At 37.4% G+C, this 23,496-nt stretch overlaps 2 protein-coding genes across 2 annotated transcripts; both read left to right on the top strand.

The window, feature by feature from the left end:
• Nucleotides 1-188: 188 nt before the first annotated feature.
• LOC138305850 (germ cell nuclear acidic protein-like) lies at nucleotides 189-8,760 on the top strand. The gene is made up of 2 exons (XM_069246113.1): nucleotides 189-307; nucleotides 8,217-8,760. The coding sequence occupies exons 1-2, from the start codon at nucleotides 189-191 to the stop codon at nucleotides 8,758-8,760; spliced, it is 663 nt and encodes a 220-aa protein (XP_069102214.1).
• A 9,754-nt stretch (nucleotides 8,761-18,514) lies between these two features.
• On the top strand, nucleotides 18,515-21,682 carry LOC138305849 (microtubule-associated protein 4-like). The gene is made up of 4 exons (XM_069246112.1): nucleotides 18,515-18,580; nucleotides 19,233-20,682; nucleotides 20,804-21,061; nucleotides 21,144-21,682. Exons 1-4 carry the CDS (start codon nucleotides 18,515-18,517, stop codon nucleotides 21,680-21,682), a joined length of 2,313 nt encoding a protein of 770 aa, XP_069102213.1.
• Nucleotides 21,683-23,496: the final 1,814 nt, after the last annotated feature.

Here is a 23,496-nt window from a genome sequence, read left to right as displayed (position 1 = left end):
CCGAATGAAGATTTTGGATTCATGTTAAATTTATCATCGCCGAATGAAGATTTTGGATTCATGTTAAATTTATGATTCATGTTAAATTTATCATCGCCGAATGAAGATTTTGGATTCATGTTAAATTTATCATCACCGAATGAAGATTTTGGAGTGACGTAAACATTATCATCGAAGATTTTTGAATGATGCTGAATTTATCATCACCGAATGAAGATTTTGGATTCATGTTAAATTTATCATCGCCAAATGAAGATTTTGGATTCATGTTAAATTTATCATCGCCGAATGAAGATTTTGGAGTGACGTAAACATTATCATCGAAGATTTTGGAATGATGCTGAATTTATCATCACCGAATGAAGATTTTGGAGTGATGTTAAGAAATTATCATCGCCGAATGAAGATTTTGGAATGATGCTGAATTTATCATCACCGAATGAAGATTTTGGAGTGATGTTAAGAAATTATCATCGCCGAATGAAGATTTTGGAATGATGCTGAATTTATCATCACCGAATGAAGATTTTGGAGTGATGTTAAATTTATCATCGCAGAATGAAGATTTTGGATTGATGTCAACATTATCATCGCCGAATGAAGATTTCGGATTAAAGTTAAAGTGATCGTCGCCGAATCAAGAATCATGCTCAAGACGAAACCGAGATTCATTTTTACATCGTTAATGTACGCGTTAATGTCCTTTTCCGTTGGTTTCTTTCGTAAGCTTTTTTTTTCGTGGATTATTCACAGATTTTGTATTATTTGCGTCATAAAGCCATATCTATTGTTTAAATTGTGACAAAAACATGATTTGCTTCCGAGATGTGAGCAAAGCATGGACTGATGTCCTTGTCATTAATTGGACATTACAGCGTTGTCATGGAAACACTAGCATCAAAAGTCATGTGATAGAAGATAGTTCAACAGTCAAAGTCATATGAAGACAGGTGTATAGGGGGAAAACAACAGCCAGGGTGATATGAGGACAGGTGTATAGGGGGGCATCAACAGTGAGGGTCATATGTGGACAGGTGTATAGAGGGACACCAATAGTCAGGGTCATATGAGGACAGGTGTATAGGGGGCATCAATAGTCAGGGTCATATGTGGACAGGTGTATAGGGGGACACCAACAATTAGGGTCATATGAGGACAGGTGTATAGGGGGCAACAACAGTCAGGGTCATATGAGGACAGGTGTATAGGGGGGCATCAACAGTCAGGTTCATATGAGGACAGGTGGTAAGGGGGGCATCAACAGTCAGGGTCATATTAGGACAGGTGTATAGGGGGCATCAACAGTCAGGTTCATATGAGGACAGGTGGTAAGGGGGGCATCAACAGTCAGGGTCATATTAGGACAGGTGTATAGGGGGCATCAACAGTCAGGTTCATATGAGGACAGGTGTATAGGGGGGCATCAACAGTCAGGGTCATATGAGGACAGGTGTATAGGGGGACACCAACAATCCAGATCATATGAGGACAGGTGTAAAGAGGGGCACCAACAGTCAGGGTCATATGAGGACAGGTGTATAGGGAGACACCAACAAGCAGGTGCATATGAGGACAGTTGTATAGGGAGGGCATCAACAGTCAGGGTCATATGAGGACAGGTGTAAAGCGGACTCCAACATTCAGTCTCATATAAGGACTGGTGTATACGGGGACACCAACAGTCTGGGTCATATGAGGACAGGTGTAAAGGGGGGCATCAACAGTCAGGGTCATATGAGGACAGATGTATAGAGGGGCACCAATAGTTAGGGTCATAAAGGTTTCTTGGATCACCGAAGACAAATAAGATTTCCAAAAAATGTCTATGCATTTCCACAAATTACAATCCATAATTCTTATATATAACGTAAAAGTAGTTGTCATCTTGGGTTTTATCTGTTCATTTTCTTTTAATAATAGCATTCTTTTCTTATGACTTCAAACTATTATCCCAGTTTTATAATGCATGTACAGTGAGACTAAGACATTTAAACAATTATTTTAATTAGTAATTATTGCTTAGGTAATATATATTGTGCTTGTATTTTCAACTGAAGTAGAATACATATCAGAACATGTTTCTGATATATAAATACGATGTTGAAATAATGTCATGTACTGCAATGAAGAAGGAATTAAAAAATTGAATGCAGATGTTCCGAAAAGAGTTAAACTTTTTCATTGTCCTTTTCACCGAGATCTAATTCCGAATTTAGACTTTATCGTTCTGCTAAACGGATTTTGCTATTAGATAATCATTATAAAACGTAGCGAGATGCTTAAAATTATTTTTGATCAGCATCTTCTAAAAATACATGTCTAGCAATTTAGTTTAAAATACATGAACGTGATTGTCTTTTTGGGTCTTAATTTGTGTAATTTGAAGACTGAAAGTGCTGTTACTTTTATTGTTAATCGGGAACCTTCGGCCCTTTCCGTAAACGAAAAAATACTCGTGTACGTAAAGTGTCGAATGTTCCCGACATGGTAAAAAGATTTATTGAAATGGGCCATAACTTGATTTGTAATACATCGACTGTGTTCTCTACCATCTTGCACAAATGTGTTATGTTGTCATTTGTATGCTTATTGTGAAAGTTAATGGAGAAATGAATGCTGTACCTGTGTTTGAACGTTTTTGGGGATATTAAACGATCTGTGCAGCCAAAAAAAATTTTTGGGGTAATACGTCAGGTAATTTGCTTTGGATAAATGAAAAATTAAGTTCCATCCAACGAATCGCCTTGCTTTTAGCGCTATCGGTTGGTTTTGGTCGTGATTTACGGGTAGTGTCCACTACGGTTCAGAGATAATGAGCTAGGTGATCACGTGGTCTTGTGATGTCACAGTAGTCCGCGGCTACACAAGGTAAGCCTAGTCACTATACGTTACATCTACAATTTGAGTTTTTCGAGTAAATGGTTATTCTAGCTTTATGATGTAGATATTTTCGGTTTCAAAACATTCCATTATCACCATTTCAAACATTCAAACAAGCATATATCTAATTTAGATTAGATAATCAGTCAAATTTGATAGCGATATCAAAATGATGCTCGGATCAATCTGGACTGAGATTTAGATAGCATATTATGTAAATTTCTGTGTAGTAAAAAAAAGTATAATGTAACACTATCTTTTCACGAGTAAAATCCCAAAATTTAGCATGAATATATCTAGAATCCGTGTTTTTATTTCAAACTTCTGCCATAACGATGCAAACACGGCACAGTTTTTGAGTAAAAATAAAATGTGGACGGGTATCAGTTATGTGATATTGGAGAAACAGTACCGAACTTATACCGAAAATAATATGTATATCTATATTGTTGTCTTTGAAACTGTATCCATAACGTTTACTAAAAAGCAGAAATACATCAATGATATTTCTGATATATGTTTCTAAATTACAGTATAAGTGTAGATTTAAATTCATTATTTCAAAATTAAACTAAATCATTTAAATAGTATATTCATTGTCGATCCTTTTGTATATCATACCGAGATTTAAATAGTGTGATATATGAACATTTATCGTATGTTCAAATGAAAAATGAAATTACTTATATATACAGGCATTATATATAGATATAATACCTTGTAACTTTTCAAAAATGCTTAGAATTTTTACTAATACCATAGAAATTACGGGAGATTGCTATATGCCACGATTCCGTAATTACAGTACTAGACTGAAATAATTTTTTAAGGTTAAAGCTTTAGTTGAAATAGTTCTTAGAACCATTTTTGTTTCTGAATAAGTCAACTTCCATTATTGTTTTACCTGTGTACGACATATATATGTGTGTGTGTAATATATATTCCTAGATATGATCAGGGATATTTTATTTCCATTTGCTTTTACATCTTCATTTTAAAAACGGAGGTGACAATAAAAAACCTAGAGCATAGATGTTTCCATAATTCAAATCACAATCCAATTAACGGATGTCCTAACCTGATTCACAGTAAGACAATAGCAAATACCCGACATAGTCCACCGAATAGCAAATTGCCCGCGGCCAGGTAATTACAGGTGAATGGCGTTGTGTACAGGTAAACAACATCCTGTTCCAGGTATTACATAACCATAAAACCAAAGGCATGGCTAATTATATATCTATATCGGAGTATCTACTCGTATATCGATTAAAAATTGAAAGCGACCACACGGTCTGAAAAATAGTTTGTTTTGCTTAATATCTCAATATTTAGATCTTTTATAATATCAAAAATAATTCTTTCTACCATATGTTGAAACGTTTTACGGTATTGTAATAAATGTATCTCAATTTATTCGGTTAGCAACACACAACACAATGTTTGTAATGATCAATCATCGGTGTGTATATACACTGTACGTACGCCAATCCTCATATCCTTGATGCTTTAATCAAGGATTTCTTAAATTGTTACGTAAAATTTCGTTTTACAGTCACAAACTTTGCAATTCACAATGTATCAAAGATACAGACTACAGTAAAATATTATCTAATTAAAGCTTATTCGTTGCTGAACTCCTCAACAAAAAACCCGAAACTTTTATTTCTGTGTGGATTTTCTTTCATAATTACACGAAGATACATGTACCTGCTATTAGAGCATAAATTAGAGTATTTGAAACATCGAATTTCACTCTTTTAGTTATTTATATTCGAGCCAAAGTTATTGTACGATTAACTTCACTCAAAAGTAATCATAAAAAATCGTTGATCGCCTTTTCCTGTTACCGTCGATGTAAGTGATAGCACATCAGTTATAGTACAGCTATATATATTTTTCCCCTTATTCGTATACAAAAATCGAAAGACCACTTCTTTGTATCCCTCAATTCTGTATGCTCTCTCATAAAGCAGCAAGCTCTGTTTACTCAAAATGAATAATCAAGAATAAACAACGCAACAAGGATTTTTGGCAGAAAACTGGCTCACCTTTTATGAAGGCGACCGAAAATATTTATTTTTACTTAACCCAAATTATTTATCGAAAAGAATTTTGAGTGAAGGTGCGGCCTAAAGAGCGCCATCACCATAAGATAACAACAACAATTAACACTCTGATAATAATAATTGCAGATGGCACATATGTTTACATAACATATTGAGCAAGGAAGGACAATAATGTAAAAAAGATACTAAGAAACACAAATTCATATGGCTATCAGTAGAACATAGTGTATTGGCACATAACATAATGAGCAAGGATGGACAATAATGCAAAAAAGATACTTTAAAGTTGGCACACATTCAACTGGCTAACAGTAGAACATATTTTATTGGTACATAACATATTGAGCAACAGGGAAGTGGATTAGGGTGGGAAATTCCAAAATTTCTTGTCTTACAAAATGGCGTCTTACAATTTTTTCTGTCAGCGAAGAATGACATATGCGCATGTGCGTTACGTATATGACGATCACATGATATAAACTGACCAATCAAAGAACAAAAACATAAAGCCTAAAGCGGGAAATACGAATTGTGAAAAAAGTCGTCTATTGCATAGACTTTTTATTTTTCCCCTTATTCGTATACAAAAATCGAAAGACCACTTCTTTGTATCCCTCAATTCTGTATGCTCTCTCATAAAGCAGCAAGCTCTGTTTACTCAAAATGAATAATCAAGAATAAACAACGCAACAAGGATTTTTGGCAGAAAACTGGCTCACCTTTTATGAAGGCGGCCGAAAATATTTATTTTTACTTAACCCAAATTATTTATCGAAAAGAATTTTGAGTGAAGGTGCGGCCTAAAGAGCGCCATATATATAAGCCACGGACTATTATGACGTCACACGGTTTATAGCTAAAAAAATATTCATAATCGGGCGGTCAGAATTTTGGACCTCGATATCGACGGCTTAATTATCATTTTTGACTGCACAAATCCTTTAAATATCGCTATTTCTCATTCTCCGCGAGATCTAAATCCACGTGGAAAAAAATTGGTTTAGTGTACAAAACCTGCTATAAAGGACATCACTTTATTGACTTGTCTATAAAGGACACTTGTCTATAAAAAGACATCTCTATATTAAAGACACTTGTCTATAAAGAACACTTCTATAACAAAGACATTTGTCTATAAAACGACACCTTTGTATCAAAGACACTTGTCTATAAAAGACACTTATATATTAAAGACGCTTGTCTATAAAGAACATGCTTATGAATCCATTTGGTAAAATTTACCATAAACAAAGTATTATATAAATGACCTCTGTAGGAAGGACACCTGTCTATAAAGAATATTTTGCTTTGTCCCCTTGGTGTCTTTATAGACAGGTGTCCTGTGTATGTGCTATTAACACCCCTTTAGTAAATTATCTGAGTACCTTATCGTCCACTATATATAGAAATTATATTTCATGCCGAGGATAAGACAATGTTACCATCATGAAGAAAACATATTAAAACAGAATTTAGATCTATTCTATAACCAAAGCACCCCTGATGACACATATGGACCCATCTGATTCCATGGCCGGAACAGTCTATAATGAACTTTCAGGGGTAACCATAACAAATCTTTATATGTAACCTTGAAGGGTGACACTCCTCGCTACTTTATTGACACGTCATCTTTTGTACAGCTGTGTACTGTGGCAAGTCTAGGTCAGGATTTACCTCCAAAAACATCTCTAGATCAGGATTTACCTCCAAAAAAACATCTCTAGATCAGGATTTACATCCAAAAACATCTCTAGATCAAGATCCAAAAACATCTCTAAATCAGGATTTACCCCCAAAAACATCTCTAGACAATTACTAGTACTTGCCTCCAAAAACATCTTTAGATCCGGATTTACCTCCAAAACATCTCTGCCACTCTACCGAATTAGATATTACCCTACTGAATTAGAAGTTACCCTACCGAATTAGAAGTTACCCTACCGAATTAGATATTAACCTACTGAATTAGAAGTTACCCTACCGCATTAGAAGTTACCCTACCGAATTAGATATTACCCTATCGAGTTAGATGTTACCCTACCGAATTAGATATTAACCTACTGAATTAGAAGTTACCCTACCGAATTAGATATTACCCTACCGAATTAGAAGTTACCCTACCGAATTAGATACTACCCTATCGAATTAGATGTTACCCTACCGAATTAGATATTAACCTACTGAATTAGAAGTTACCCTACCGCATTAGAAGTTACCCTACCGAATTAGATATTACCCTATCGAGTTAGATGTTACCCTACCGAATTAGATATTAACCTACTGAATTAGAAGTTACCCTACCGCATTAGAAGTTACCCTACCGAATTAGATATTAACCTACTGAATTAGAAGTTACCCTACCGCATTAAAAGTTACCCTACCGAATTAGAAGTTACCCTACCGCATTAAAAGTTACCCTACCGAATTAGATATTAACCTACTGAATTAGATATTACCCTACCGAATTAGATATTAACCTACTGAATTAGAAGTTACCCTACCGAATTAGATATTAACCTATCGAGTTAGATGTTACCCTACCGAATTAGATATTAACCTACTGAATTAGAAGCTACCCTACCGAATTAGATATTAACCTACTGAATTAGAAGTTACCCTACCGAATTAGATATTAACCTACTGAATTAGAAGTTACCCTACCGAATTAGATATTAACCTACTGAATTAGAAGTTACCCTACCGAATTAGATATTAACCTACTGAATTAGAAGTTACCCTACCGAATTAGATATTAACCTACTGAATTAGAAGTTACCCTACCGAATTAGATATTAGCCTACTGAATTAGAAGTTACCCTACCGAATTAGATATTAACCTACTGAATTAGAAGTTACCCTACCGAATTAGATATTAACCTACTGAATTAGAAGTTACCCTACCGAATAAGATGTCATCCTACCAAGTTATTAGTTACCCTACCTGGTTATATGGGACCCTACTTAATTAGATGTTACCCTACCGAAATAGATGTTGCCCTACTTCAAAAACATCTCTAGATCAGGATTACCTCCAAAAACATCTCTAGTTCAGGATTTACCTCCAAAAAAACATCTCTAGATCAGGATTTACCTCCAAAAACATCTCAAGATCAGGATTTACCTCCAAAAACATCTCTAGATCAAGATTTATCTCCAAAAACATCTCTAGATCAGGATTTACCTCCAAAAACATCTCTAGATCAGGATTTACCTCCAAAAACATCTCTAGATCAAGATTTATCTCCAAAAACATCTCTAAATCAGGATTTACCTCCAACACATCTCTAGATCAGGATTTATCTCCAAAAACATCTCTAGATCAGGATTTACCTTCAAAACATTTCTAGATCAGGATTTACCTCCAAAAACATCTCAAGATCAGGATTTACCTCCAAAAACATCTCAAGATCAGGACTTACCTCCAAAAACATCTCTAGATCAAGATTTATCTCCAAAAACATCTCTAGATCAAGATTTATCTCCAAAAACATCTCTAGATCAGGACTTACCTCCAAAAACATCTCAAGATCAGGATTTACCTCCAAAAACATCTCTAGATCAAGATTTATCTCCAAAAACATCTCTAGATCAGGACTTACCTCCAAAAACATCTCAAGATCAGGATTTACCTCCAAAAACATCTCTAGATCAAGATTTATCTCCAAAAACATCTCTAGATCAGGACTTACCTCCAAAAACATCTCAAGATCAGGATTTACCTCCAAAAAACATCTCTAGATCAAGATTTATCTCCAAAAACATCTCTAGATCAGGATTTACCTCCAACACATCTCTAGATCATTACTAGTACTTGCCCCCAAAAACTTCTTTAGATCAGGATTTACCTTCAAAACATTTCTTGATCAAGATTTATCTCCAAAAACATCTCTAGATCAGAATTTACCTTCAAAACATTTCTAGATCAGGATTTACCTCCAAAAACATCTCAAGATCAGGACTTACCTCCAAAAACATCTCTAGATCAGGACTTACCTCCAAAAACATCTCTAGATCAGGACTTACCTCCAAAAACATCTCTAGATCAGGATTTACCTCCAAAAACATCTCAAGATCAGGATTTATCTCCAAAAACATCTCTAGATCAGGATTTACCTCCAAAACATCTCTAGAACAGGATTTACCTCCAAAAACATCTCAAGATCAGGATTTACCTCCAAAAACATCTCTAGATCAGGATTTACCTTCAAAACATCTCTAGATCATTACTAGTACTTGCCCCCAAAACATCTCAAGATCAGGATTTACCTCCAAAAACATCTCAAGATCAGGACTTACCTCCAAAAACATCTCTAGAACAGGACTTACCTCCAAAAACATCTCAAGATCAGGACTTACCTCCAAAAACATCTCAAGATCAGGATTTACCTCCAAAACATCTCTAGAACAGGATTTACCTCCAAAAACATCTCAAGATCAGGATTTACCTCCAAAAACATCTCTAGAACAGGATTTACCTCCAAAAACATCTCTAGGTCAGGATTTACCTTCAAAACATCTCTAGATCAGGATTTACCTCCAAAAAAATCTCAAGATCAGGATTTACCTTCAAAACATCTCTAGATCAGGATTTATCTCCAAAAACATCTCTAGATCAGGATTTATCTCCAAAAACATCTCTAGATCAGGATTTACCTCCAAAAACATCTCAAGATCAGGATTTACCTCCAAAAACATCTCTAGATCAGGATTTACCTCCAAAAACATCTCAAGATCAGGATTTACCTCCAAAACATCTCTAGAACAGGATTTACCTCCAAAAACATCTCTAGATCAGGACTTACCTCCAAAAACATCTCTAGGTCAGGATTTACCTCCAAAAACATCTCAAGATCAGGATTTACCTCCAAAAACATCTCTAGATCAGGATTTACCTTCAAAACATCTCAAGATCAGGATTTACCTCCAAAAACATCTCTAGATCAGGATTTACCTTCAAAACATCTCTAGATCAGGATTTACCTCCAAAAACATCTCTAGATCAGGATTTACCTCCAAAAACATCTCTAGATCAGGATTTACCTCCAAAAACATCTCTAGATCAGGATTTACCTCCAAAAAACATCTCTAGATCAGGATTTATCTCCAAAACCATCTCTAGATCAGGATTTACCTCCAAAAAACATCTCTAGATCAGGATTTACCTCCAAAAACATCTCTAGATCAGGATTTACCTCCAAAAACATCTCAAGATCAGGATTTACCTCCAAAAACATCTCTAGATCAGGATTTACCTCCAAAAACATCTCAAGATCAGGATTTACCTCCAAAACCATCTCTAGATCAGGATTTATCTCCAAAAACATCTCTAAATCAGGATTTATCTCCAAAAACATCTCTAAATCAGAATTTACCCCAAAAAACATCTCTAGACCATTACTAGTACTTGCCTCCAAAAATATCTTTAGATCAGGATTTACCTCCAAAACATCTCTGCCACTCTACCGAATTAGATATTACCCTACCGAATTAGAAGTTACCCTACCGAATTAGATATTACCCAATCGAATTAGATGTTACCCTACCGAATTAGATATTAACCTACTGAATTATAAGTTACCCTACCGCATTAGAAGTTACCCTACCGAATTAGATATTACCCTGTCGAGTTAGATGTTACCCTACCGAATTAGATATTAATCTACTGAATTATAAGTTACCCTACCGCATTAGAAGTTACCCTACCGAATTAGATATTACCCTATCGAGTTAGATGTTACCCTACCGAATTAGATATTAACCTACTGAATTATAAGTTACTCTACCGCATTAGAAGTTACCCTACCGAATTAGATATTAACCTACTGAATTAGAAGTTACCCTACCGAATTAGATCTTAACCTACTGAATTATAAGTTACCCTACCGCATTAGAAGTTACCCTACCGAATTAGATATTAACCTACTGAATTAGAAGTTACCCTACCGAATTAGATATTAACCTACTGAATTAGAAGTTACCCTACCGAATTAGATATTAACCTACTGAATTAGAAGTTACCCTACCGAATTAGATATTAACTTACTGAATTAGAAGTTACCCTACCGAATTAGATATTAACCTACTGAATTAGAAGTTACCCTACCGAATTAGATATTAACCTACTGAATTAGAAGTTACCCTACCGAATTAGATATTAACCTACTGAATTAGAAGTTACCCTACCGAATAAGATGTCATCCTACCAAGTTATTAGTTACCCTACCTGGTTATATGGGACCCTACTTAATTAGATGTTACCCTACCGAAATAGATGTTGCCCTACCGAATTAGATGTCACCCTACCGAATATGATGTTGTCGTACCGAATTAGATATCACCCAAACAATTTAGATGTTACTTTATCGAATTAGATGTTGCCCTACAGAATTAAATGTTACCCTACCGAAATAGAAGTTACCCTACCGAATTAGATGTTACCCTACCGAATTAGATGTTACCCTACCGAATTAGATGTTATCCTATAAATTAGATGTTATCCTACTTAATTAGATGTGTTTCCTTCCGAATGAGATGCCACTCTACGGAATTAGATACCACTCTACCGAATTAGATACCACTCTACCGAATTAGATACCACTCTACCGAATTAGATGCCACTCTACCGAATTATATGTTACCCTACTTAATTAGATGTGTTTCCTTCCGAATGAGATGCCACTCTACCGAATTAGATGCCACTCTACCGAATTAGATACCACTCTACCGAATTAGATGCCACTCTACCGAATTAGATGCCACTCTACTTAATTAGATGTGTTTCCTTCCGAATGAGATGCCACTCTACCGAATTAGATGCCACTCTACCGAATTAGATGCCACTCTACCGAATTAGATGCTACCCTACTTTACCCTCATGAATTAGATATTAGCCTCCCGATTTGAATTTTACCCTATCAATGCTTACGGACTTGGCCAAAAATGTAAACACAGTGATGAGAAGTTTTGAGAAGATTTTAACTTGATTTGACAAAAGTTAGCATACTCGAAAGAAAATGTTGGTGTTTTAACGGTAGCGGGAAATCAAAGTACAGTTTACGGATCTGTTCTCCCATCTCCCTCCCAAACTCTCAGTAGGCAGCTCAGTACCGTTATTATATATCAAATGTGTGCTACACTAGACTAATACAAACATCGCTAGGTGGGCAGTAATAAAATAATAAATATCTACAATCTCCTGACGTATACGCCGTTAAGTCATATAATTGATTAATTTTGTTCAAATTTAACATGACATCGTCCGGATATTTTGTCTGAATTAGAAGATTATTAGTTAGGACATGCGATGTCTGCCGAACTTTACCGATTTTTGACGAATATCAGACTTGACCTTCTCAGATATTGAAGGCGCAGGTGCCAGGACGGCGTATTAACGGGATGCGACATAGCAACCACCTAAACAAGCCATAAGTTGTCACATCAGAAGTGTACGCAATATATCTTGACTTGTCTATAAAAAAACCCCGTGATATGCCGATAAGGCAACCACAAAGTGTGATTTTAGCAAAAACTCTTCAGCCGCCGTGACTGAAAAAAATAAAATGGAGGCTGTAATACTCAGAGCAAATTAAAGAGAGAAAAAATATCAAAGATAAATAAATATAGCATGCAAATGTCAAAATATAGGTCACACTGTCTACGTAATACACTCATCTAGGTGAACACAAATTCACATGTAGTTCCAGGCCGAGCAAAAACAAAAGAGCAAAAAACATATTCAAGTTTTGGATCCGGGTATACCTGTTTATGTCACAGGAATATATTAGAGAAAAACACTGAAGGACGGACGGACGGACGGAAAGACGCATGGAAAGACATGGCAAATCTGTAGTTCGTAGACCCATATCAAATCCACAGGGATATGAGAAAGTTTATAGAGTTATCAGAGTGCCCATAGACCATTTTAGGCGTTTTACTGGTCTAGATAAAAATCGGTAAAAATCATACTCTACATAAAACTTATAACCCACCTAACTTTAGCGGCAAGCACGTCTTCACAAAAACGGTCACTAGTTGGAAAAAAGCGATAATTTTCCGCTCAAAATCATCCTACACAACTATACAAAGTGCTGCCATTCAGACAAAAGCAGCCCCGTTTCTTCAAAAATACCAAGTCTGAATTCTCTATCGGGCAATGGAAAATGATCATGCAAATTTTGTCACGGATTATGCATGGGCGACACTTCTGCTGCAATCTCATTGGCTGACTGAAATAAAAAATTTGTTTTGCTCCGTTCGGGACACCTCGTAATTTGCCGTTGGCATAACCCACACATCAGAAACACCCGAAGAGAAAATGTTATGATGATTTTCTATTGCCAATTTCCATTCACACACAGTCTGCCACCTGTGACAAACATCCAACCGACATAGTCACGATATGACGTCATACTAAAACATGACAGTCTTATCCTGTTTTGAAAAGTTGTTGTTTTGTTCTTAAAGGTCACACATAATTCTCGATCTTGTGCAAAGATGACAATTGAAATATGAAAGGGCTTAGTAAATAAGTCACGCTATTGATCTTTGATACGGAAATGACGTCAATTTACTAGTTATGGGTTATCAAGGTTTCATATGTAGCACTTTGGTTTCGACTGCAAAAATAAGTGTTATTCATGCTTGCAATAAAAACATTCTTACGATGATGATGATATGATGATGATGATGATGATGATGCAATGATGATGATGATGATGGTGATTGAATGAATGAATGGTGATGATGATGATGATATGATGATGATGATGATGATGATGATGATGATGATGATGAATGATATTGAAATTGAGTATTTTGGTATATTGTACATAAAAATGGAAATTAATAATTCAAAATGAAAAAAAAACCTAAAAAAACCACACACACACACACCATAAAAATGTAGCCAAAACGACGCTGTTCTTGGTGTATAAACTTGTTTCCCTGTTTTGAATCAAAGAGTTCGTCAGTATTCTCTGATGTTGGTGATCACGTTCGGACACAATGCGCTCACAACAGGAGCATAAGGGGACCGTAATATTCAGTAAACATGCATTGACACCTGCCTTAGCGACCACCCCTGTATAAAGACCACCTGCTTATTAAGACCACTTTCTCATGGTCCAAATGGCTATTAACGCAGCCTGACGCCATTGACGCAGCCTGACCCGTGTGACCACTTGGCTACAGAGACCACTTTTCCAATATCCTTTTTCTAGTCTTTATAGACAGGTTGGACTGTGATAAGATACTCAGCCAGGAATGGCTTCTCAAACACGAATTTATAAATATGTGCATTTTAACAGTATTTATAAACGTGTACATTGTAATAGTAAAATCAATCAAATGATCAGACACGGATTTATAAATATATAAACGTGTAAATTGTAATAGTAAAAGCAATCAAATGATCAATCACGGATTTATAAACGTGTACATTGTAATAGTAAAACCAATCAAATAATCAATCACGGATTTATAAACGTGTACATTGTATTAGTAAAACCAATCAAATAATCAATCACGGATTTATAAACGTGTACATTGTATTAGTAAAACCAATCAAATGATCAATCACGGATTTATAAACGTGTACATTGTATTAGTAAAACCAATCAAATAATCAATCACGGATTTATAAACGTGTACATTGTATTAGTAAAACCAATCAGATGATCAATCACGGATTTATAAACGTGTACATTGTATTAGTAAAACCAATCAAATAATCAATCACGGATTTATAAACGTGTACATTGTAATTGTAAAACCAATCAAATAATCAATCACGGATTTATAAACGTGTACATTGTAATTGTAAAACCGTTCATATGATCAGACACGGATTTATAAACGTGTACATTGTAATAGGAAAACCGATCATATACAGTACTGTAAACGCAGTTTAGCGGGGACTTAATTTCATTTTTATAATATTTTTATTTTATATTCAATTTCACGATCTGTTTTATTTGTTTTTGAAATGTTTCCGCTTGGAGCTCTCTGTCTCTTTCATTCTTTACCTAATATTCCTTCATTTTTTCCCCTTTTCCCTTCTCCCCCTTTTTCCTTTCTCCTCTTTTTCTTTTCCCTTTTTATTTTTTGTTTTCCTTCCTCCTGCTCATTGGAATTCAATTTCGTGATCTGTTTCACTTGTATTTGAAATGCTAACGCGGAGATCTATTTTCGCGATTTTTACGCCATCCCTGAAACACACAAAATAAAATCGCATGCAAAAATAGGTTGATTAACAATTCTAATAAAATGCGGTTCTTAATATCGTGAGATTGTGGCGTGAGACGATAATATCGTGAGTCTTCCTTTAAAATCGTGAGAACTGGCAATACTGGTCATATGCGGAGTATATATTTGTAGCCTAAGAGGTTTTGAGTTCCAGCCAACGCCCGTCAAAACGTTCAATAGCAAATGCTTTCCCAAACCACTAACGTGATAAAGCCCTGTCGTAAATCGGAGGAATAAAACTAGGCGAGAGCAGAGAGAAAAAAATAGCGATCAAAAAATATAAAGCAAGCGTTTATGTGACCCTGGCCCGTCATAAAAGGGTACGTACTAAAGTGAGGTCCGGACTCTGAGAATTTAATTCTGTCTGGATCCGGCGACAAAGGAATACACGCCATGGTTATGATTTTTTTTATAGGTTCGTTCGGAAGCTTTCGGGGGCTTTCGGGGGCAATCATATATGTAAAGTCTAATTTTATATCTTTTTAATCTAATGCTAAATATCAGATTTCACATGACCGGAGAAATCAACAAAAAGGGGAGAAACGTTTGAAAATGAATATGTACATTGACAAGCAGAGTAGGTATTAAAATAATAATCAGTTTATTTCATATTATCATGTAGAAAAATACCTACTTTTACAGTGTGTATTGTTTATCACGCATATGTCAATAATACCTACTGGAGCACTATGTAATCATCACAGGCACATGTTTTACTGGAAAGAAATGTACGTAACATGACAAATGTCTCTTCTCATTGTCACATATTATTGCCAAGACAGCTGTCTGTTTAGGGTTACCCGACCAACCCTAATTTTTTACCACCAACCCTAATTTTTTCCACTTTTCTGCGAAAAAATGAAAAAGTCGGGATTTCGATCTCAGACTCCGGTTCCGGCCATTATTTTAGAGTGAAGACACTTAAAAAAAAAAGAAAAAAAAAATCCTTCCGACCGACCAACCCTATTTTTTTTGCCAATGTAACTTAAACAGACCAATTTTTTTGACATAATATCCTTATACACAAGGACCTGACACAAATTTCCAACTAACACTATATCTACTATTATCATTGGCTAAATCATGGTCACGTGACGTTCAATATAAAAAAAATATCGACTCGATGTTTCCATTTTTAAAGGGACAATTCAGTCTAAGAGTACATTAAAATTTGCATATATATCGGAAACAAACCAGTTCAAATGGAAATTAGATTAGTTGTTTTTACTATGATAAATGTTAGAAAAGCCCACTGTAGTGAAGTGTATGTGAAATGTTCAAACTCGCTGACTGTCCGCCATTACACATTGTGGTCGGACGTCTTGTATGCCGAACCCGGGCCCTTGCCAGTGTAATGAAGGCGTATTTGTCTAGAACTACTCAAATCGCTCTTACAGAAGTGTGTTTACGTTATTAGGTGCATGTTTTTGTCTAAATATAATTTCATCAATTCCTCAGTGGTTATGTATCGCATTTTTTCAATGTACGTGACTTTGGCTCGGGAATAGGTACAACATACATTTTACATGTTATACCTGCTTAATCTTATTGATTAACGATTTGGAATGTCAGCGGTATCAATCAAAATATAAAAAAAAAATGTCGTGGAATTTGTCAATGTTTCTTGTTATATGTTTCATAAAGAATGTAGAACAATACATTTATGTCATATTTTGCTTCGTGGTTATGTAACAGAATTTAACACCGACTAATATTATCTTGTGAACCTTATTGCCCAAACGCTGCATTCTTCAAGGTGGCGTCCTATAGCCAACGTTTTTCTTTTCATTAGCATGCACATTATTAAATGTTTTTGACATTTGAAAAAGAAACTACCCTCGGTTATTATTTATTCTACCCGGGCGGTAAAACACCATATGGACCTCAATAAAGGTACATATTTTTTTTTGTACAAAAAGGTCCATATGTGTCCTAATGGAGCACTGCCTCAGAAAATCACTCGAGCACAATTTTATAAACTTTTTTGTAGGTTTTCAATTTTTTTTTTGCGTATACAAGTATACAAGCATTTACAAATAATATTGTCCAAAACAAAATAACTACCATTCTTAATATCTACCGAACCGCTCACAAGACGTCAAATTCATAATTTGTAGTATAAATTCTCTTCATAAAGCATATATGTATATGTAAACAAATAATGTCTCGCTGAGAATTTGATATTTTATACGGTTTAGTTTTATTGCCTTGTAGGTAAGCGATATAAAACAAGTAAGATAAAATACATGCAAACGTTTTAATAATGGTTTGCATAACCATTAATTTGCTCCACTAGCAGTAACAGCTCCAAAGAGGACGCCATTTTCTGTCTAAAAGTCTTTTGGGCTACATTATTGCAGCTACGAAGACATATATTCATCGTTCTTCGTTCATCGTAGTCCGCCGTCCATGCCTTTTTTTCATCCAAACAGCTTCTTCTCAATAATCGATAGGCCCAGCACGAATACCGATATTGGGCATGTGGCATGCTGTGATGAAGCCCTACAAAGTTTGTTCAAATGAATGACTTTAGCCTTCATTCAAGGTCACAGAGGTCAAATATGCTAAAATCTGTTAACAACTTCTTGTGAGTAACTATTAGGCCAAGACACCTAATATAGGGTCTGTAGCATCCATTGCTGCATCCTCGCTACTCCAGGGGTTCCGATCACATACGATATATCACTCCTGGACTAGCTCATAGTAAAATTAGAGGCTACAGAACAGAATAGGTAATTTATTCATTTGATGTACATTAAAAGAGCCGTATAACGGTACACTGTGATTGACTATTTGGCTTTGAATTAGGTAGCAGAAAACAGTAGCTTTGGACAATCTATGAAAATAAGGCCTTAGAAATATAGATATAGTCATTTAACTGTAAAAAAATACCTGTACAAAAGTATATATATATAATTAATCTGCACAACTTTTGCAATTAAAATGTGATATTTTGATAAAGATTTGGTCATATTCTGCGCTTATGCGTGCATGTGAATACCTAGTCCGCTAAACCTGCCTATATTATTAGGCTTTTTTTTATTTTATTTTTTTTTGCCTAATATATATTAAAAAATAAAAAAGCCTAATAATATAGGCAGGTTTAGCGGACTAGTGAATACCATGGTAACAACAAAAAGAAATACCTGAAAAATTGCAAAATATCGTGATTTTTAGCCCAAACTTGCAAAAAATTGTACACAAGTTTTTTCTTAAGACCTGCCTTAAATTGAGCAATTCTATCACAATGCCAAAATAAGTTAATTCATTTCGTATATCAATTGTGTGGATTTTTCAATATTTTTGCCTATACCCGCGACATGGATTTTCCTTCAAGTAAAGCTAGCATTTCCGGTCAAGACGCACTTCCGGAGGAGCCCAGAATCGTAATCTCTAACCCATTAAAGTTATGTTTGTTTTATAAAAAAAAGAAACTTAAATCAAACCCTCCATATTGGATGTACCAATTTCAGAATAAATTTGATTTTTATTTTTTTATGCATGGTTCAAAACAGGGGCTCCCCACTTAATAGAAATATATAATCTCTGGTCTGCTACTTTAGGGCGTTGCTCTCCCTATAGTCTTTAACGAAAATGTTTTCCAGTTCCGTGATTGGTTCAGATTTGATCCCCTGAGCTGTCACTGAGATATTCCAGGGGTGTAGAGATCGTATGTGATCGGAACCCCTGGAATATCGAGGATGATATGGCGTGGACTACTATAGTTGTATTGCACTAACACTCAAATGACCGATACGGCCCATTGGACCTCTTGCATCATTATTTTAGTTAAATCCTCCTTGTACATTTGTATGCCCACGCTCCTTACATTTTTGGCCCTTCTTAATACTTTATTAGGACTTTTCACTCAATGATGGAAAGAACAATTGTTTTTGTTAAGTTTCGTATTCTTATTAGGACCTTTCACCCAATGGTAAAAATCCTTATTAGGACTTTTCAGACCTATCATTTTTAATAAGTTTCTTATTCGTATTAGGGGGTTTCAGCCAATGGTACGATCCTCTCCCTGAAATTTAGCAAGCCAAGGGTATTAAGCAGGATACTGTCCCTGAAACTTCGCTAGCCAAGGGTATTCAGCACGATACTGTCCCTGAAACTTCGCTAGCCAAGGGTATTCAGAACGATCCTCTCCCTGAAACTTCGCTAGCCAAGGGTATTCAGCACGATACTATCCCAGAAACTTTGCTAGCCAAGGGTATTCAGCACGATACTGTCCCCGAAACTTCGCTAGCCAAGGGTATTCAGCACGATACTGTCCCTGAAACTTCGCTAGCCAAGGGTATTCAGCACGAAACTGTCCCTGAAACTTCGCTAGCCAAGGGTATTCAGCACGAAACTGTCCCCGAAACTTCGCTAGCCAAGGGTATTCAGCACGATACTGTCACTGAAACTTCGCTAGCCAAGACTCTCCCTGAAACTTCGCTAACCAAGGGTATTCAGTACGATACTCTCTCTGAAATTTTGCTAGCCAAGGGTATTCAGTACGATATTGTCCCTGAAACTTTACTAGCCAAGGGTGTACAGTACGATACTGTCCCTGAAACTTTACTAGCCAAGGGTGTACAGCACGATACTGTCCCTGAAACTTCGCTAGCCAAGGGTATTCAGTACGATACTGTCCCTGAAACTTCGCTAGCCAAGGGTATTCAGCACGAAACTGTCCCCGAAACTTTGCTAGCCAAGGGTATTCAGCACGATACTGTCCCCGAAACTTCGCTAGCCAAGGGTATTCAGTACGATACTGTCCCTGAAACTTCGCTAGCCAAGGGTATTCAGCACGATACTGTCCCCGAAACTTCGCTAGCCAAGGGTATTCAGCACGATACTGTCCCCGAAACTTCGCTAGCCAAGGGTATTCAGCACGATACTGTCCCCGAAACTTCGCTAGCCAAGGGTATTCAGCACGATACTGTCCCTGAAACTTCGCTAGCCAAGACTCTCCCTGAAACTTCGCTAACCAAGGGTATTCAGTACGATACTCTCTCTGAAATTTTGCTAGCCAAGGGTATTCAGTACAATACTGTCCCTGAAACTTTACTAGCCAAGGGTGTACAGTACGATACTGTCCCTGAAACTTTACTAGCCAAGGGTGTACAGCACGATACTGTCCCTGAAACTTTACTAGCCAAGGGTGTACAGTACGATACTGTCCCTGAAACTTCGCTAGCCAAGGGTATTCAGCACGATACTGTCCCTGAAACTTCGCTAGCCAAGGGTATTCAGCACGATACTGTCCCCGAAACTTCGCTAGCCAAGGGTATTCAGCACGATACTGTCCCCGAAACTTCGCTAGCCAAGGGTATTCAGTACGATACTGTCCCTGAAACTTCGCTAGCCAAGGGTATTCAGCACGATACTGTCCCCGAAACTTCGCTAGCCAAGGGTATTCAGCACGATACTGTCCCCGAAACTTCGCTAGCCAAGGGTATTCAGCACGATACTGTCCCCGAAACTTCGCTAGCCAAGGGTATTCAGCACGATACTGTCCCTGAAACTTCGCTAGCCAAGGGTATTCAGCACGATACTGTCCCCCGAAACTTCGCTAGCCAAGGGTATTCAGCACGATACTGTCCCTGAAACTTCGCTAGCCAAGAGTATTCAGCACGATACTGTCCCTAAAACTTCGCTCGCCAAGGGTATTCAGCACGAAACTGTCCCCGAAACTTCGCTAGCCAAGGGTATTCAGCACGATACTGTCCCTGAAACTTCGCTAGCCAAGGGTATTCAGCACGAAACTGTCCCCGAAACTTCGCTAGCCAAGGGTATTCAGCACGATACTGTCCCTGAAACTTCGCTAGCCAAGGGTATTCAGCACGAAACTGTCCCTGAAACTTTGCTAGCCAAGGGTATTCAGCACGATACTGTCCCTAAAACTTCGCTCGCCAAGGGTATTCAGTACGTACTATACTGTCCCCGAAACTTCGCTAGCCAAGGGTATTCAGCACGAAACTGTCCCCGAAACTTCGCTAGCCAAGGGTATTCAGCACGATACTGTCCCTGAAACTTCGCTAGCCAAGGGTATTCAGTACGATACTGTCCCTGAAACTTCGCTAGCCAAGGGTATTCAGCACGAAACTGTCCCCGAAACTTTGCTAGCCAAGAGTATTCAGCACGATACTGTCTCTAAAACTTCGCTCGCCAAGGGTATTCAGCACGAAACTGTCCCCGAAACTTCGCTAGCCAAGGGTATTCAGCACGATACTGTCCCTGAAACTTCGCTAGCCAAGGGTATTCAGCACGAAACTGTCCCCGAAACTTCGCTAGCCAAGGGTATTCAGCACGATACTGTCCCTGAAACTTCGCTAGCCAAGGGTATTCAGCACGAAACTGTCCCTGAAACTTTGCTAGCCAAGGGTATTCAGCACGATACTGTCCCTAAAACATCGCTCGCCAAGGGTATTCAGTACGTACTATACTGTCCCCGAAACTTTGCTAGCCAGGGGTATTCAGCACGATACTCTCCCTGAAACTTCGCTAACCAAGGGTATTCAGTACGATACTCTCCCTGAAACTTCGCTAACCAAGGGTATTCAGTACGATACTCTCCCTGATGTTATATCGTAGCTAAAACCCGTTTCTAGTAGCTTACAACACAACGTGACATCATCATGGAGGTTTCCATCTTGTATTCAGTTTATTACAATGCGCATGCTCAGACATACAAGCGTGTAGTGATACAGATTAACAGACTTACTAAAGTCCGAGTTATACAAATAACACTGTGTACCGTATTTACTACATTCCTCCCCTCTATTTAAAAAGTCAGTCTTTAAATGTCTATAATTTCACCATTAATTATTATAGGGGATATTTAGAGTATTTTTCTTTAAAGATACACAGTAAATTATAGACTTTAAATTTACTCATTTCTTTTAAATCATAAATGTCAATGTCAGTTTCTCAATTATACGACACTGTAGATGGATTTTTAAAACACTCATTTTTAACTTTATGAAATGAAATAAAACACTTAACAGTATAACATTGTCATTTTGTCAATAGAAAAATTAAACAAAACTTAAACATTATAGAACCCAGGGGTTCTTAAGAGTCTGCACGGGGAGTTATTATGTCCCCAGAGCACAGTGCGGCTCTGACCTATACCTAGCTACAAATCTAAACGCTTAACGCGATGGAGCTCTCCTTCGTCGAGCTGGGTTTCGTCTCGGAGATGGTGCTGACACAGTCTTGCCCGAGGACACAGCCACAGGATTTTCCAACGGTGGAGGAGGCGTCGCGACATCGGATGGAGGTTGGATAGGGACTGTTTCTGGGGCCTTCGGTGTGATTGGTATTGGTAATTTGGGTGGTAAGTCAACAACGAGTTCAGGGATGGGTAATTTCCCTTTGATGATTTGATCGGTATGTCTCCGCCACACCGCTCCATTACCAACATTTACTCGGTACGAAAGTGGACCTGTTTTCGATTCGATAGTTCCTGGGATCCACTTTTCTCCGCTTTGTCGATAATCACGTACATTTACCGTTTCTCCTTCGCTGAATTGTCGAGACGACTGATTTTCGTTTATTATCTTCTCCTGATTATTACGAACTGTACGACTCGTGCTCGGTCGGATAAGACTCAGGCGTGTTTGTAACGATCTTCCCATGAACAAATGCGCCGGGGTTTCGTTCGTTGTCGCATGTGGTGTCGATCTGTAGGCTAGTAGGAAATTACATAGTCTTTTATTTAACGTTCCTCCGTCCTTTCGCGATGCTTTCATGGCCTGTTTGAAGGTTTGAAATAGTCGTTCCGCTAAACCGTTGGTACGGGGGTGGTATGGTGCGGACGTAGTGTGACGTATACCGTTGTATTTCATGAAGTGTTGAAATTTGTCAGATACAAATTGTGGGCCGTTGTCCGAAACTATACATTCGGGTAAGCCGTTCCTGGAGAACACTTCACGCATAACTTCGATCGTTTTCGAAGCCGTCGTCGTTGACATTGGTATTATTTCCGGCCATTTAGAATGAGCGTCCACCATGAGGAGGAACATGGATCCTTCGAAAGGTCCGGCGAAGTCGACATGGACTCGCATCCATGGTAGTTGTGGCCATTCCCATGGGTGCACAGGTGCGGCGTTCGAGCTACTTTTGTGCATCACACACCCATGACACTTTTTAGCTTGTGTTTCTAAGTCACTGTCTATTCCTGGCCACCAGACGTAGCTCCTGGCTAGCGCCTTCATCTTGCTCGCACCAAGATGACCTTCATGTATTTGATCCATGACCTTGAGATGGAGATTTTCGGGAATTATTACACGTATCCCCCACATCAAAC

Source organism: Argopecten irradians, chromosome 13, assembly GCF_041381155.1.
Source record: "Argopecten irradians isolate NY chromosome 13, Ai_NY, whole genome shotgun sequence".
NCBI lineage: Eukaryota > Metazoa > Mollusca > Bivalvia > Pectinida > Pectinidae > Argopecten > Argopecten irradians.
The sequence above is the reverse complement of the archived record's forward strand: the minus strand, read 5'-3'. Positions and strand labels throughout refer to the sequence as shown.